Source organism: Pleurodeles waltl, chromosome 3_1 (genome assembly GCF_031143425.1).
Source record: "Pleurodeles waltl isolate 20211129_DDA chromosome 3_1, aPleWal1.hap1.20221129, whole genome shotgun sequence".
In the NCBI taxonomy this organism is placed as follows: domain Eukaryota; kingdom Metazoa; phylum Chordata; class Amphibia; order Caudata; family Salamandridae; genus Pleurodeles; species Pleurodeles waltl.
The window spans coordinates 783,743,230-783,759,888 of NC_090440.1; the positions used below are offsets into that span (position 1 = coordinate 783,743,230).

At 45.4% G+C, this 16,659-nt stretch overlaps 1 protein-coding gene across 1 annotated transcript in view; it reads right to left on the reverse strand.

The window, feature by feature from the left end:
• CTR9 (CTR9 homolog, Paf1/RNA polymerase II complex component) overlaps nucleotides 1-16,659 on the reverse strand; it is a 248,932-nt gene that overhangs the window by 34,411 nt on the left and 197,862 nt on the right. Inside the window, exons 19-20 of the mRNA XM_069223613.1 lie at nucleotides 7,196-7,267; nucleotides 4,701-4,836 (exon numbers count right to left, since the gene is read on the reverse strand). Coding sequence (XP_069079714.1) covers nucleotides 4,701-4,836; nucleotides 7,196-7,267 — 208 coding nt within the window. The remainder of the gene's footprint in view (nucleotides 1-4,700; nucleotides 4,837-7,195; nucleotides 7,268-16,659) is intronic.

The window sequence follows — 16,659 nt, forward strand, 5'->3', positions numbered from 1 at the left end:
TGCTGCCTTCTGATGTGTGCAGCCACTACTGCTAGACATTTTGTAAAGACTCTTGGTGCGGTTGTTAAACCAAACGGCAATACTTTGAATTGGTAATGTATTCCTTTGAATACAAACCTGAGGTATTTCCTGTGCGATTGATGTATTGGTATGTGGAAATACGCGTCTTTGAGATCTAAGGTTGTCATGTAGTCCTGTTGCTTTAGCAATGGTAACACCTCTTGTAGCGTGACCATGTGAAAGTGTTCTGATTTGATGTAGGTGTTTAGTGTTCTGAGGTCTAGGATTGGTCTCAGTGTTTTGTCCTTTTTTGGTATTAGGAAGTACAGTGAATAAACTCCTGTGTTTATTTGTGTTTCTGGTACTAGTTCTATTGCGTTCTTTTGCAATAATGCTTGAACTTCTGTTTCCAGAAGGTCTGAATGTTGTTTTGATAAATTCTGTGCTTTTGGTGGTATGTTTGGAGGGATTTGTAGAAATTCTATGCAATAACCATGTTGGATAATTGCTAAGACCCAAGTGTCTGTAGTTATTTCCTCCCATGCTTGGTAATACTGACCTATTCTTCCCCCCACTGGTGTTGTGTGGAGGGGATGAGTGACATGTGAGTCACTGCTTGGTTGTAGGGGTTTTGGGGCTTTGAAATTTTCCCCTATTCCTAGGGAATTGTCCTCTGTATTGGCCCCGAAAGCCTCCCCTCTGGTACTGTCCCTGGTAGCTGGACGGTGTTGTCTGTGAGGTGCTGGCTTGTGTGGCCTGACCTCGAAACCCCCCTCTAAAGGTTGTCTTGCGGAAGGTGCTGTAAGTGCCTCTGCTCTGCGGGGAGTAGAGTGCGCCCATGGCTTTAGCAGTGTCAGTGTCCTTTTTCAGTTTCTCAATTGCCGCGTCCACCTCTGGGCCGAACAGTTGTTTCTCATTGAATGGCATATTGAGCACTGCCTGCTGTATCTCTGGTTTAAAACCAGACGTTCGTAGCCATGCGTGCCTTCTTATAGTCACAGATGTGTTAATTGTTCTCGCAGCTGTGTCCGCTGCGTCCATAGAGGAGCGTATCTGATTATTAGATATGTTTTGTCCTTCCTCAACCACCTGCTTCGCCCTCTTTTGTAGTTCCTTGGGTAGATGCTCAATGAGGTGTTGCATCTCGTCCCAATGGGCTCTGTCATAGCGCGCAAGTAGTGCTTGAGAGTTAGCGATGCGCCACTGGTTTGCAGCTTGTACTGCGACTCTCTTTCCGGCTGCATCGAACTTGCGGCTCTCTTTATCTGGGGGTGGTGCATCCCCAGATGTGTGGGAGTTGGCTCTCTTGCGAGCTGCTCCTACTACGACGGAATCTGGTGGCAGCTGTGTGGTGATGAAAACAGGGTCTGTGGGAGGTGCTTTATACTTCTTTTCCACCCTTGGTGTTATTGCCCTACTCTTGACCGGCTCCTTGAAGATTTCCTTTGCGTGCCGAAGCATTCCTGGGAGCATAGGCAGCAGGTTTTGGTAGGAGCTGTGGGTGGAGGAGAGGGTGTTGAATAAGAAGTCATCCTCGACTGGTTCTGAGTGGAGGTTTACGTTGTGGAACTCTGCCGCGCTAGCCACCACTTGTGAATATGCTGTGCTGTCTTCTGGTGGTGAGGGCCTTGTGGGATACGCCTCTGGACTGTTGTCCGACACTGGGGCGTCGTATAAGTCCCAAGCGTCTTGGTCCTGGTCACCTTGGCTCACGGTGGTGTGAGCCGGGGAATGTGATGGAGTTTGTGCTGGTGAAACGTTAGTTACAGGTGGAGGAGAGGGTGGCGGAGTTACCTTTTTCACCATTTTTGTTTGTGGTGCTTGGTCTGTCTGAAACTCCAGTCTCCTCTTTCTCCTAATAGGGGGAAGGGTGCTTATTTTCCCTGTTCCTTCCTGTATGAAAATACGTTTCTGCGTATGGTCCACTTCGGTGGATTGCAACTCTTCCTCAAATCTATGCTTTCGCATCTGAGAGGACAGTGATTGCTCCTCTGAATAGGAACCGGTAACTGGGTCGGTTGCGGGTCGTTTCGGCACCAAAACCCTGTCTGCACTCTTTTTCGGCTCCGAGGTGACTTTCTTCTTTTTTGGAGTCGAAACCTCTTGGCGTCGATCTTCCTCGGTGCCACTGTCTCGGCGTCGAGCCGTTTCGGCACCGCTATCTCGGCGGCGATCTTTTTCAGCAGCACTTTCTCGGTCCCGAGAAGGCTGCGTGCCGGTGTCTCGACCGGAGTCGGACGATCTCGGCACTGTTTCGGCCTTTTTCGGTGCCGATGGTCGGTCACCGAATTTATGGGTCGAGCCATGGCCTGGTGGCAGTGGCGTCCCCTGGGCCTTGTCACTTTTCTTGTGTGTTGTCTTCGACGTCTTACTCACAGTTCTTTGATCGTCGAATTCCTCGGAGTCCGATTCGTGGATCGAGAAGGTTTCTTCTTCCTCTTGTTCCTCGAACTCTCGGTGTGCTATCGGCGTGGACGCCATCTGAAGTCTTCTGGCTCGACGGTCACGGAGTGTCTTTCGGGATCGGAACACACGACAGGCCTCGCAAGTCTCTTCACTGTGCTCAGGCGACAGGCACAGGTTACAGACCAAATGTTGGTCTGTATACGGGTATTTGTTGTGGCATTTGGGACAGAAACGGAAAGGGGTCCGTTCCATCAGTGTTGTTTTACACGCGGTCGGGCCGACCAGGCCCCGACGGGGGATCGAAAACTACCCCGAAGGGTACCGGAGCTCTTCACTCTTCGATGCGGTGTCGATTCTATCTAAGCCGATCCCGAACGCAACAATACCGACGTAATTTTTCAGATATTTAGCTAACTTTCCGTTCCGAAACCCGGAGCGAAAGGAACACGTCCGAACCCGATGGCGGAAAGAAAACAATCGAAGATGGAGTCGACGCCCATGCGCAATGGAGACAAAGAGGAGGAGTCACTCGGTCCCGTGACTCGAAAGACTTCTTCGAAGAAAAACAACTTGTAACACTCCGACCCAACACCAGATGGCGGGCTATGCACAACATGTGTATCTACAGCGACAGATGCCATTGAACACATAATTATACTGAATGCATTTGCCGAGGGAGTTTTAGAAGGACTTCTACATGTAGGCCTTAGCATGTAGAGCCCATATTTATATGACAGTTGTAAAGAAATGGCTCCCTGTTGCAGTTACCCGACACTTTTTGCCTGATACTGATGCTGACTTGACTGAGAAGTGTGCTGGGACCCTGCTAACCAGGCCCCAGCACCAGTGTTCTTTCACCCAAAATGTGCCATTGTTTCCACAATTGGCACAACCCTGGCACCCAGGTAAGCCCCTTGTAACTGGTACCCCTGGTACCAAGGGCCCTGATGCCAGGGAAGGTCTCTAAGGGCTGCAGCATGTCTTATGCCACCCTAGGGACCCCTCACTCAGCACAGACACACTGCTTGCCAGCTTGTGTGTGCTGGTGGGGAGAAAAAGACCAAGTCGACATGGCACTCGCCTCAGGGTGCCATGCCAACCTCACACTGCCTATGGCATAGGTAAGTCACCCCTCTAGCAGGCCTTACAGCCCTAAGGCAGGGTGCACTATACCACAGGTGAGGGCATAGGTGCATGAGCACTATGCCCCTACAGTGTCTAAGCAAAACCTTAGACATTGTAAGTGCAGGATAGCCATAAGAATATATGGTCTGGGAGTCTGTCAAAAACGAACTCCACAGCTCCATAATGGCTACACTGAATACTGGGAAGTTTAGTATCAAACTTCTCAGAATAATAAACCCACACTGATGCCAGTGTTGGATTTATTAAAAAATGCACACAGAGTGCATCTTAGAGATGCCCCCTGTATTTTACCTAATTGTTCAGTGCAGGACTGACTGGTCTGTGCCAGCCTGCTGCTGAGAGACGAGTTTCTGACCCCATGCGGTGAGAGCCTTTGTGCTCTCTGAGGACAGAAACAAAGCCTGCTCTGGGTGGAGGTGCTTCACACCTCCCCCCTGCAGGAACTGTAACACCTAGCAGTGAGCTTCAAAGGCTCAAGCTTCGTGTTACAATGCCCCAGGGCACTCCAGCTAGTGGAGATGCCCGCCCCCTGGACACAGCCCCCACTTTTGGCGGCAAGTCCAGGAGAGAGAATGAGAAAAACAAGGAGGAGTCACTGGCCAGTCAGGACAGCCCCTAAGGTGTCCTGAGCTGAGGTGACTCTGACTTTTAGAAATCCTCTGTAGGAAGTTGGCTCTGTATGTGCTATTTCAAAGTAAGGAATAGCAGTATACATGCTAAAGTAATGATTCAAAGTTCCTAGAGTACTTACCTGCAATACCTTTCAAACAAGATATTACATGTAAAATTTGAACCTGTGGTTCTTAAAATAAACTAAGAAAAGATATTTTTCTATAACAAAACCTATTGGCTGGATTTGTCTCTGAGTGTGTGTACCTCATTTATTGTCTGTGTGTATGTACAACAAATACTTAACACTACTCCTTTGATAAGCCTACTGCTCGACCACACTACCACAAAATAGAGCATTAGTATTATCTCTTTTTGCCACTATTTTACCTCTAAGGGGAACCCTTGGACTCTGTGCATGCTATTCCTTACTTTGAAATAGCACATACAGAGCCAACTTCCTACAACAGTTTATCTTGAAAAATGTTGACTATATTGTGTTTGACAAAGCTCTGCAAAGTGATAAATTCTAGCAATACCTGCTCCCTCTGCAGTCTTTGACGCAACAATTCTTTCTCTTGCTCTTGTTTGGCACGGAGCTCTTTTTCTTCCTCATCCTGTTTGCGCGCACGGGCCACATGGTACTGAGCCTGACTCAGCAAATCAGAGCACTGTCTGGAACAAACAATGTTTAATTTTTTTAAAACAAAGCTAATTGTCATTGAATGACAGTACAGTACACTTTTTCTGATAAAGTTAAGGCACTTGCTTTAATTTGCACTTAATGAACATAGAACAATTTTAAAATTTTGAATACCAGATAACAATGAACATCCATTAGAAGCATTTTGGTGATTTGTGTGTCGTACAGATGTTCATAACCGAGAGCTAGCAACACCTACAAGGCTGGAATTTTCAGTCCTTAACTGTTGTAGAATATCTTAAATGTTTGAGATCCTTCTGTGCTGTAGGCACAAGTACAATATAAAAGACTTGTTTTTGGTAGACGGGTACTTTAAAAGACTTTTCCTTGGGGTAGGGGTGGGATTGGGGGGATACTTTGCAACCACAGATTGTAAACAATGGTCTGAAAAATCACGCCTAAACGTTGCTAAAACACCTTGGTCATTAACCAAACTTTCCATACCTAATAATGGTTTAATGCACCAATATGGAGCCAATCTGCACAAAAAATCCTGCTGAAGTTGATTTATGAGTTGGAAACAAATCCCTTACGGTTAAGACATTTTTCCTGACCAAGCTTCATAGCTTGCATGATGAAGAGGCCCTCTTTTCTCAAAATCCTTTAGTATCTGTGCCAGCCCTAATGTTGGCTGTCAAGGCTGTAAAATAGGTGCAAGCTCTAGACGGCGAGGAATGAGAGGTAAAATGGCCTAATAAAGTAGAACATCTTGAGTATGAAGAGGAATTTTGAGGTTTATAGCACTATTTAGTCTGTGACAGGCTGGGACGTTAAGAGCAGAGGCATTAGACAGATTTGAGAGAATCATCCATTACAAGTACAAAATTGTAGTTAAAAGTGGAAGAAAAAGTTGCCAATGAGAGTGCAGATAACTTTAATGGTGGAAGTATCAGAAATAATTCTAGGACGGCTAACCAAACGAAAAGATCAGTAATGCTTTGGTTAAAACAGTAGGTTTCTGTGGCTCATTACTGGCCAGAACCTAGGTTACAGCAATGCTACTATAAAATAAATCTTAACATAGGAATCAAAGTTAACTACATAAAAGCTCCTCAGATAGCCCATCAAATTAAGGTAAATAGTCAAAACCAATAGGTTTTGATGATTTTAGTAGTGAACATTGATATTCCACCCAGTACAGCCTAGTAATCCACTTGTTCAAAGGAAATCAGGGGGTGGGGGTTGCAGGCACGGCTTCCAGTTCCGAGTTTGCCTGAGCTGCAAAGGGCTACTTTAAATTGTGCACCGGGGGCAATCAATTAATGCTAGACAAAGCATCAGATTTCTATACAGATAGCCTGGGTTGGGGGAACAGATAATATCCGGGACAGACATGGCATGTCTGAAGCATTTTGCTCCGAGTGCACCTGTTGCAGATTTTGCTGTACAAGGATCCTGGAGTGAATTATAACTGACCCAAGTGAAAGGATTGGTTGGAGCTTTATCAATCATTATGGTTATTTGGTCAAAGCCTGTTCAACTTTCAGGGCACTTTCCTGGCTTTGTAACAAAGCAGGAGTGTTATTTCACAGCAAACCTCATCGGTTATTAAAAGGTTTTAGGACCCCTGAGGTTTTGGACCTTGTGACCAGATACTTTCTTTTGAGGCTATAGGAATAAATGCGTGTGTACTTAGCAACCCATTCCAAAATAGATGGTTAGGAGCCAAACCACAGAGGGGACAATCTTCAGACTGGACCAGGGAGGCATTGCTGACTATACAAGGTCAGATACTGAATACGTCTAATCAAGATGTGACATTCTGCTTCTCCCAAGAAAGGAGGCTATCAGATGATGTACCTGGCACCAACAGAAACCAGGTCCTGGATGCTCTCTGTACATGTCCAGTGATAAAAGCACATGAACTCCTTTTTTCAGACAAGCAAAGCAGGCTCAGTGTGGGGGCAAAAAGTGTTTTCCTTACATCTTGTGTGAGTGTATATAGCAGATAGGAAAAAAGAAAAAGGGTGAATGAAAGGTAGAAATGCTGCTTGAAGTTTGGGGATGGTGGGGGTAGAGAAGGGGGTGTGGGGAAGAGAAGCTCATTGCTTACCCTGCCCTTGGAAGAAGAAAAGTGTTGATAAATAGGAAAGGGCCTGCTGAAGAAAGCACAGCACACGTGACTTTTGAATCAACAGCATAGTTGGAGTGCTGTAACTGCTGTAGGCTTTGCCACCCAGAGGGGAGCAGTAGGAATGAGGACCCAGGGAAACCTATGTTTTATAGGACATTCTTGAAGCATAAGAAAAAACAAATATTAAGATATGTAGTAATATTAGTTCAAAAGAGTGACCCTTAACAGTATAAAAAATAAGAAAGAAAATAGCTTACCTGGCCTCCGTTCCAGCAAGAGCCAAATCAAACCTCATTTTGTCTCCTACTTTACTCAGGTAATTGAAGGATCTAAACACAAAATCCAAAGAAAAGTATTTACAAAATGGTTCATGCAGAAATTATAGCTTGTAAATTGATGAAGCACATTTCTAAGTAAGAGGTTCAATGAAGGAACAAAGGAAGGAACATTTAGCAACCATAGGTTTGCCTTTGTTAAAAAAAAAAATTAAAAAAAAAAAAAAGAAATCTACCCTTAATGCAGCTAAGCCTGAAAGCATCCGTCCCATCTACTCCTCCTGACTCCAACTCAAATATTTTTAAAACATGTAAATCGCCATGTGTCATCTTACTTGGAATCTAATCTTCACGGCTTGCAATTTGGCTTTCATTGAGGCCACAGTACAGTGCTGGCTTTATTAGGGAGTAACTGAGCATCACTTGACTCTGGAAGAATTGCTGCGCTGAGCATCACTTAACTATGGAGGCAATGCTGTGCTGATTCTTCTTGGACTCATTGCAGCGTTCAGTACGTTGTTCCACTAGGTTCTACTCCAGCAGCTGGCTGACTGTGGTATTAGGGGCCGTGCCCCACTCTGGTTTCGCGACTTTTTGCAGGAGCAAACTTCCAAGTAATCTCAGTCCCACCTCCTCTTCAGTTTGCAAGTTCCCCACAGTTCTTCCCGGAGCCCTACACTTTCCTATGTGTACGTCTTACCCCTGGCAAACCTTGTAGAGACTTTGGGCATTACTTTGTTTTCTTATGCTGATGATACCCAGGTAGGCTTTTCTATATATTTAACAAAGGACAACTGTGGCCTTGAGATGAGGCCCTCCCTTATATCAGTGGCATGCCAGATGAAAAACAAATGCTTAAAGCTGAAATAAAATTAAACCGAGGTCCTCGTTGTGGGCAATCAGCCTCAGCTTTGCGGTCTGTCAGACTAGCCTGAAGCCCTGGGTCCCATCCCTTTCCCATTGCAGGTGGTGATGAATCTCCGCTTCTACCTAGACTGCAATCTTAGAGTGGACTCTCAAAGTTACAGGGTTGCTGTAACATTTTGGGTAACTTAAAAGCCTGTGAAAAATGATGGGGGTTCTGCTGGTCACTGCTCAGAGAACTGTTCAAAAGGACATGATGACTTCACGGTTGAATTACAGCAAAATGCTGTATTTGGGAATTTCAAAGTCCCTTCAGAACAGATTGCAAAACATGGCAGCTATACTACTTCGTCATGCCTCAGTTTCTGCTCACTTGCGTGAGCTTCACTGGTTGCCCAATGAAAAACAGGTGCAGTTTAAAGCACTGTGCATTTCGTATTTAAGGGAATGGTCCAGAGGGCCCCTGACTATGTTAACAAGCTGGTCACCCCTTATGTTCCTAAGCGTGCATTACGCTCCTGTAGCCCTGGTCTTTCAGTCACTCCTTGGATGGCTTTGCTTAGGCAAAGAGGCAAATCTTTTGGCTATCTCGGCCCTAAGCTCTGGAACATGCTCTCCTTTAGAGTTTAAACTGCCACTTTCTTGTGGTTGTTCATAAGAAACTTACAAATTTAATAATTACTGTGCTGCCTCTGTCCTCTCTGATTTAGTGGTGGGAAGCCCTAGCCCTATGGGCAGCCTTGCGCCTTACAAAATCATCATAATATTTCCAAATAAATATGTATGCACAATGAAACCTTTATGAAAAAAATACCATTATAAAAAGGTGCTATTATAAAGAAACTAAGAAAATAAAACTAATATTAGAAATATATTTTCCTAATCAGTAAAAAACCTACACAGGATAAAAAATAAAGGGTATTAAACGGGGTAAGTATTACCAGTAAGAATATTTTTAGGATAAGGACCTCTGTTATAAGAGCAAGAACTTGGGATAGTATATTGTAGGAAGCTGGCTCAGTTTATCAAAATGAGATATAGTGTGCACAGAGTGCAGGGGTTCCCCAAGAGGCTTGGCAGAGGCAATAATAGATAATACTAATGCTCCATTTATGGTAGTGTGGTCGAGGGTAGTGTTAAGCATTAGAACCACAAGTTTCATTTAGCAGGTAAGTACATTAAATGAAAGGTTCTTTGCATAGTAATACTTAGAACTTTGAATGAAATCAACAAAGTACACCGTTTTCTTTAAAATGGCAAAAAACTATTTTAAAAGTGGACACTGCAATTTTCAACAGTTCCTGGGGGAGGTAAGTAAAGTACAGTTTTTGAGGCAAGTAACAAACTTACGGGTTCAATCTCCAGGGCATAGGTAGCCCACCATTGGGGGTTTAAAATAACCTCAAACACCTAGCACCAGTAACACAGGGCCAGTTAGGTGCAGAGGTCAAACAGGAGCCAAAATAACGTGGGCCCTTATGAAAACAGGGGGTACTACGATTCCGGTCTGCTTGCAGTTAAGTACCCGAATCGTCGGAGGGCAGACAAAGGGGGTTTGAAGGAGTACTGGAGAGGCCCCAAGTAGGCACAAAAAACACACCTTCAGCAGCATAGGGGCGGCCGGATGCAGTGTGCAAACAGGGTCACGTTCTCAATAGAACGCTGTGGAGGGACCCGGGGTTCACTTAGGTGCTGCAGGCAGGGCACAGGGGGGACCCCTGGGGCAAGCCGCCAACTGGGCAAGGGTGAGGGCCGCCTGCTGATCATTGCTGCACCTGTGGTCGGTTTCTCTCGGGCCTGGGGGCTGTGGGTGCAGTGCTTCTCCAGGTGACGGATATCTTTGTCCCTGGCAGTCGCGGTCAGGGGGTCCTTGGGATTCTCAATGCAGGCGTCATCGTGGGGGTAGAGAGAGGTCAGCCCAGGGTGGACACATAGTCGGGATCGCCTGGGGATCCTCTCTGGCTAGTTGGTTTCTCTGGACACAGGCCGGGGGCGTCTGGTACAGAGTAGTTGGGCCCATGCTTCTGGAGTGAGGTGAGAGTCCTGTTAAAGATGGGTTCCTTGTCTTCTTTTTGGACAGGTCTGTTGTCCACTGGAGTTTATTCGTCCTCGGTGACGCAGGCAGTCCCCTGGAGACTTTTCAGGGGTCACTGGTCCTGCAGAACGCGTTGCTTCTTCTCTTGCAGCTTTTTGAAGTAGGAGACGGTCCAGTAGGGCTGGGGCAGAGTCAGTTGTCTCCTCTTCTCTGTGGGGTTTTCAGCTCAGCAGTCCTTCTTTCTTGAGGTCGTCAGGAAATCTGAAGAGCTGGTTCAGGGTCGCCCCTAAATACTAAATCTAGGGCTGTGCTAGGGTCAAGGGGCAGTAGCCAATGGCTACTGTCCCTGAGGGTGGCTACACCCTCCTTGAGCCCACTCCCTCTGGGGAGGAGGTCACACCCCTATCCCTATCGGCCCTAACCCTCCAAAGCAAGATGGAGGATTTCTGAAGGAGGGGCTAACTTCAGCTCTGGACACCTTAGTTCCGGTCTGAAAGGCAGCTTGAGATGTGGAGAAAATCTGTGAACCATTGAGGTAGCCACTCTAGAGCAATAAGGATCATTCTGGCTCTCGAGTAAGATCTTTGATGAGAACTGATTGGATCAGGTGAATCAGAGGAAAGGTGCTGAGAAATCCGCCAGACCAGTCAGTCCATAGGACATTCCCCAGTGGTCCGGGTTGGAAGATCCTGAAGGCAATAATTGGACATTTTTTTTCTGCCGTCTATGTGTGGAGTGCCCCACATTCTGAAAATGTATTGCACAACGTCGTCGTGAAGGACCCATTCATGGTACGGTTCAAGGACTCTGCTTAGGGAATCTGTTTGCACATTTGCAACACCTGGAAGATGTGTTGCAGTGATCCGAAGGTCTCTCTCGGTCATGTAGGAAACTGCACTTCTTTGCAGATGTCCCCCCCACTTTTTGCCCTCCTTTTTAGCCACTAGATGCTGGTCTTCAGCTCTGACAGTGCACATGCCAGTGCTCTTTCCCCTAAAACAATGTACATCTGATTGTTCTACATTTGGCACAGGACTTTAGCACCCCTGCAAGTCCCTAGTAAATGGTACCCTTGGTACATAGTGCATGGATACGGGACTTGGCTGCAGAATAACTTATGCCACCTTAAGGGATCTACAAATTGCACACAGCCTGCTATCACATTCTGTGTCAGGGTGCAAGCCCTAAGTGAAAACACAACACCACACACACACTGTGTGCCATGCAAAACTCACTGCATGTATTATATGTAAGTCACCCCTACAGCAGGCCTTGAGAGCGCTAAGGCAGGAAGCATTATAATGAATGTGAGGGCATGCAAGCATGAGCAGATATGTCTGTGATGTCTAGTTCTATCCCTAGATATTGCAAGTGACCGGGCAGCCATCTTAGAACATGCACTAGACAACATGTACTGGACACTGGTCATCAGGAGTGACCAAAGCTACATGATGGCTGCATGGAAAATAGTGGTGTTTGGTATCAAACACCTCGTCTTAATAAACCCACACTGATGGGGTGTTGGATTTATTAAAACATGCACCCTGAGGACACCTTAGAGGTGACCCCTGAAACCTACTAGTCCTCTAGTGTGCTGTCTGACTGGTATTGACCAGCCTGCCACTTCAGACAAGTTTCTGAGCCCCTGGAGGTGAGAGCCCCCTGCTCTCAGAGGCCAGAAACAATACCTGCTCTGGCAGGAGGTGTTATCACCTTCTACAGCAGGATTGGTAGTAAATCTGCATACCAAGGCCAGGGACTTCAAAGTCCCTGCTAACTTTTATATGCGACCCCAGCTTTCCCCAGACCAGGGAGAGGCAACCTCTGTTCTGATGCCCATCTGGCGCCATGCCTTCTGGAGAAGGTGCTAGAAGTGGAGATGGTGGAAAAGATGGAAGCAGAGGAGTAGAAGTCAGGCAGCACTATGGGTGACGGAGTATATACCCTGGAATAGTCAGAGTCCGGGGATAGTGGTAGACTTCTTTGCCTTGATTTTTTGGCCTTTTCTGAAGATTTTGATGGTCTCAAATTAGATAGACTCGACAACGTTAACTTTCTCCTACGTTGACTCACTTCTTGACGTCGACACACGTGGTTCTTAGGAAGGCAGATGATGCACACGTCATGAGGATCTGATTCAGCCTTGTTTCATCCATAGGCAGGGCACTTGTCAAATAAAGATGGAATTTTATATGATAAATGACAAAAAACTTCCTGTAAGAAAAAAGACAGACAAACACGGGGACAGATGAAACCTGTCCAGTGAATTAGTTGGGAGAAATTCCTAGTGAGATTTTTGTTGAAAAAAAACACCACAAAGTTGAGCTCAGTGCTCCAAGATCCTGTTATCAGGAATCGGAAATAAAAACTGAAGCAACTGCCACCTGCATGATGGGGTACTGGTGGTCTCTGAGCTCTTAAATATGACGCTGCTTCTGCATTCATATGACAGCCTAGAGGGCTACACTGTCCTCTTTCCATTCATCTTTCTCCTTTTAAAAAAAGGGTTTGTGAAAGATTAAGTACTCTACCAAAGTATTTGGCCTTATAGCTATTTCTATCTATCTATCTGGAAAACATTACTTACCCAGTAGACATCTGTTTGTGGCATGTAGTGCTGTAGATTCACTTGATTTGCATAAGCCCGCCATCTAGTGTTGAGCTCGGAGTATTACAGGTTGTTTTTCTTCTAAGAAGGTTTGAGTCATGAGATCGAGTCACGACTCCTCTCTGTAATAGTGCGCAAGGGCATAGAGTCCTTTGTTAGATTGTTTTCCCGCAGGAAGGTGAAGTAAAGAGTGTACAAGTACATATATAGCTACTAAATGAGATGTCCATGCAATGTATATACATATTTATTTACATTATATAGTACTACAACGGGCAACAGGCTTCCAGGAAGGAGGGAGGGTGCATGTGAATCTACAGCACTACATGCCACAAACAGATGTCTACTCGGTAAGTAACATTTTCCGTTCAATGGCAAGTGTAGCTGTAGATACACATGCTTTGCAAAGTCTGTAAAGTAGTCCCCCTCCCCCCCCATAAAAAAAAGCAGCAGTGGTTAGCCTGTAGGAGTTGTAGTCGTTTGAAACAGTGTTCTAAGCACTGCCTGTCCAACATTTGCTTGTTGTCGAGATAATACATCCACACAGTAGTGTTTAGTAAATGTGTGTGGTGTAGACTAGGTGGGCTGCTGTACATATGTCTACCACTGGTATATTGACAAAGAATGCCATTTAAGCCTATTTCGTCCTAGTGGAATGAGCTTTAGGAGTTACTGGTAAATGTCTTTTAGCTTTAAGATTGCAAACTTGCTAACATTTGACTATCCATCGTGCTAATCTATTTTTTAAATGGGATTACCTTTGTGAGGTTGTTGAAATGCCACAAAAAGTTGCTTGGATTTTCTGAAATCTTTTGTTCTGTCTATATAGTACATGAGAGCTCTTTTAACATCAAGGGTGTGAACAGCTCTTTCAGCAATTGAATCTGGCTGTGAAAAGAAAACTGGCAATTCCACTGATTGATTAATATGAAAAGGTGAAGCCACTTTTGGTAGGAATTTTGGGTTTGTCCTAAGAACTATTTTATTTTTGTGAATTTGAAAGAAAGGTTCCTCTAAAGTGAACGCTTGAATTTCACTAACTCTCCTTAAAGAAGTGACTGCTACCAAAAAAACAACCTTTCATGATAAAAACTGAAGAGGGCAAGAACGCATGGGTTCAAAGGGTGGCCCCATAAGTCTGGTGAGTACAATATTAAGATTCCACACATAGGCTGGTGGAGCTCTAGGTTTAAAAACCCTTTTAAGACCCTCCATAAAAGCCTTTATAACAAGAATCTTGAACAGGGAATCATGTTGTCTGTTTTGGACGTAAGCAGCTATTGCTGTTAAGTGGATTCTAATAGAGGAATATGTGAGATTTGCTTTTTGTAAATGTAACAAATAGCAAACAATATCTTGTACTGATGCTTGAAGTGGGTCAATGTTTTTAGGCTGACAATAGTAGACAAAACGTTTCTATTTTGCTGCATAACATTGTCTAATTGTGGGTTTGCGTGCTTCTTTTAGAATATCCACACATTCTGATGGAAGTTGTAAGTAGCCAAACTCTATGACTTCAGGAGGCAAATCGCCAGGTTGAGTATACTGGGATTTGGATGCCTGATTTGGTTTGTTTGGTAGTTTGTGATGTGGTACTACAGACAGGTCCAATAGTGTTGTGTACCAATGTTGACGTGCCCACCTGGGAACTACGAGTATTATGGTGAGTGAGGTTTGTTTTATCTTTTTGATCAGAAATGGAATTAGTTGGAGAGGTGCAAAAACGTAAGCAAATATCCCTGACCAATTCATCCATAGACCATTGCCATTGGATTGAGAGTGTGGGTACCTGGATGCGAAGCTTTGGCATCTTACGTTTTCTTTTGTGGCGAAAAGGTCTATTTCTGGTGTTCCCCCACATTTGGAAGTATCTCCCATTCGTGTACTTGTTGCGTCGTACAAGGTCCACTAGTTGATAAAAGCTCTGAGAGCTAGGAATACTGTCAGTACTTCCAAGTGGTTTGTGTGATAAATTTGTTGGATCGAGTCCCATTCCCCCTGTATATTGAGGTTGCGATGAGGGCCCCAACCTATCATTGATGCATTTGTTGTGATTATGGTCTGAGGCACAGGGTCTTAAAAAGGCCACCCTTTTGATAGGTTGGTGGAATCCAGCATTGCAGAGAGGGTGAGTCTGGCGGTCCAACAACACTACATCCTGAATCTGACCATGTGCCTGAGACCGTTGTTGAGAAAGACATTGTTGTAGTGGTCTCATGTGGAGCCTGTCATTTGGTACTATTGATATGCATGAAGCCATCATCCCTAATAGTTTCATCACCAACTTTACTGTACAAGTGTGGTTGTATTGTAGTTGCGATATGAGATTGTGAAATGCTTGAATCATGCCTGGATTTGGTAATGCGAATGCTGATTGAGAGTTTAGAATTGCTTCTAAATACGGTTGTATTTGTGATGGTTGCAGGTGAGATTTTTGGTAATTGATGGTGAATCCTAGATTGTGTAGGATATTCATGATGTATTGTGTATGTTGTTGAAAGATTTGAAGTGTACTGGCTTTTATAAGCCAGTCGTTGATATATGGGAAGACATGTATGTGTTGTCTCCTGAGGAATGCTGCAACCATAGCTAAACATTTGGTGAACACCCTTGGTGTGTGTAGGAAGTTGGCTCTGTATGTGCTATTTCAAAGTAAGGAATAGCATGCACAGAGTCCAAGGGTTCCCCTTAGAGGTAAAATAGTGGTAAAAATAGATAATACTAATGCTCTATTTTGTGGTAGTGTGGTCGAGCAGTAGGCTTATCCAAGGAGTAGTGTTAAGCATTTGTTGTACATACACATAGACAATAAATGAGGTACACACACTCGGAGACAAATCCAGCCAATAGGTTTTGTTATAGAAAAATATCTTTTCTTAGTTTATTTTAAGAACCACAGGTTCAAATTTAACATGTAATATCTTGTTTGAAAGGTATTGCAGGTAAGTACATTAGGAACTTTGAATCATTTCAATTGCATGTATACTTTTCAAGTTATTGACAAATAGCTACTTTAAAAGTGGACACTTAGTGCAATTTTCACAGTTCCTGGGGGAGGTAAGTTTTTGTTAGTTTTACCAGGTAAGTAAGACACTTACAGGGTTCAGTTCTTGGTCCAAGGTAGCCCACCGTTGGGGGTTCAGAGCAACCCCAAAGTCACCACACCAGCAGCTCAGGGCCGGTCAGGTGCAGAGTTCAAAGTGGTGCCCAAAACGCATAGGCTAGAATGGAGAGAAGGGGGTGCCCCGGTTCCGGTCTGCTTGCAGGTAAGTACCCGCGTCTTCGGAGGGCAGACCAGGGGGGTTTTGTAGGGCACCGGGGGGGGACACAAGCCCACACAGAAATTTCACCCTCAGCGGCGCGGGGGCGGCCGGGTGCAGTGTTAGAACAAGCGTCGGGTTCGCAATGTTAGTCAATGAGAGATCAAGGGATCTCTTCAGCGCTGCAGGCAGGCAAGGGGGGGGTTCCTCGGGGAAACCTCCACTTGGGCAAGGGAGAGGGACTCCTGGGGGTCACTTCTCCAGTGAAAGTCCGGTCCTTCAGGTCCTGGGGGCTGCGGGTGCAGGGTCTTTTCCAGGCGTCGGGACTTAGGTTTCAGAGAGTCGCGGTCAGGGGAAGCCTCGGGATTCCCTCTGCAGGCGGCGCTGTGCGGGCTCAGGGGGGACAGGTTTTGGTACTCACAGTCGTAGAGTAGTCCGGGGGTCCTCCCTGAGGTGTTGGTTCTCCACCAGCCGAGTCGGGGTCGCCGGGTGCAGTGTTGCAAGTCTCACGCTTCTTGCGGGGAGATTGCAGGGTCTTTAAAGCTGCTCCTTGAAACAAAGTTGCAGTCATTTTGGAGCAGGTCCGCTGTCCTCGGGAGTTTCTTGTCTTTTTCGAAGCAGGGCAGTCCTCAGAGGATTCAGAGGTCGCTGGTCCCTTGGAAGGCGTCGCTGGAGCAGA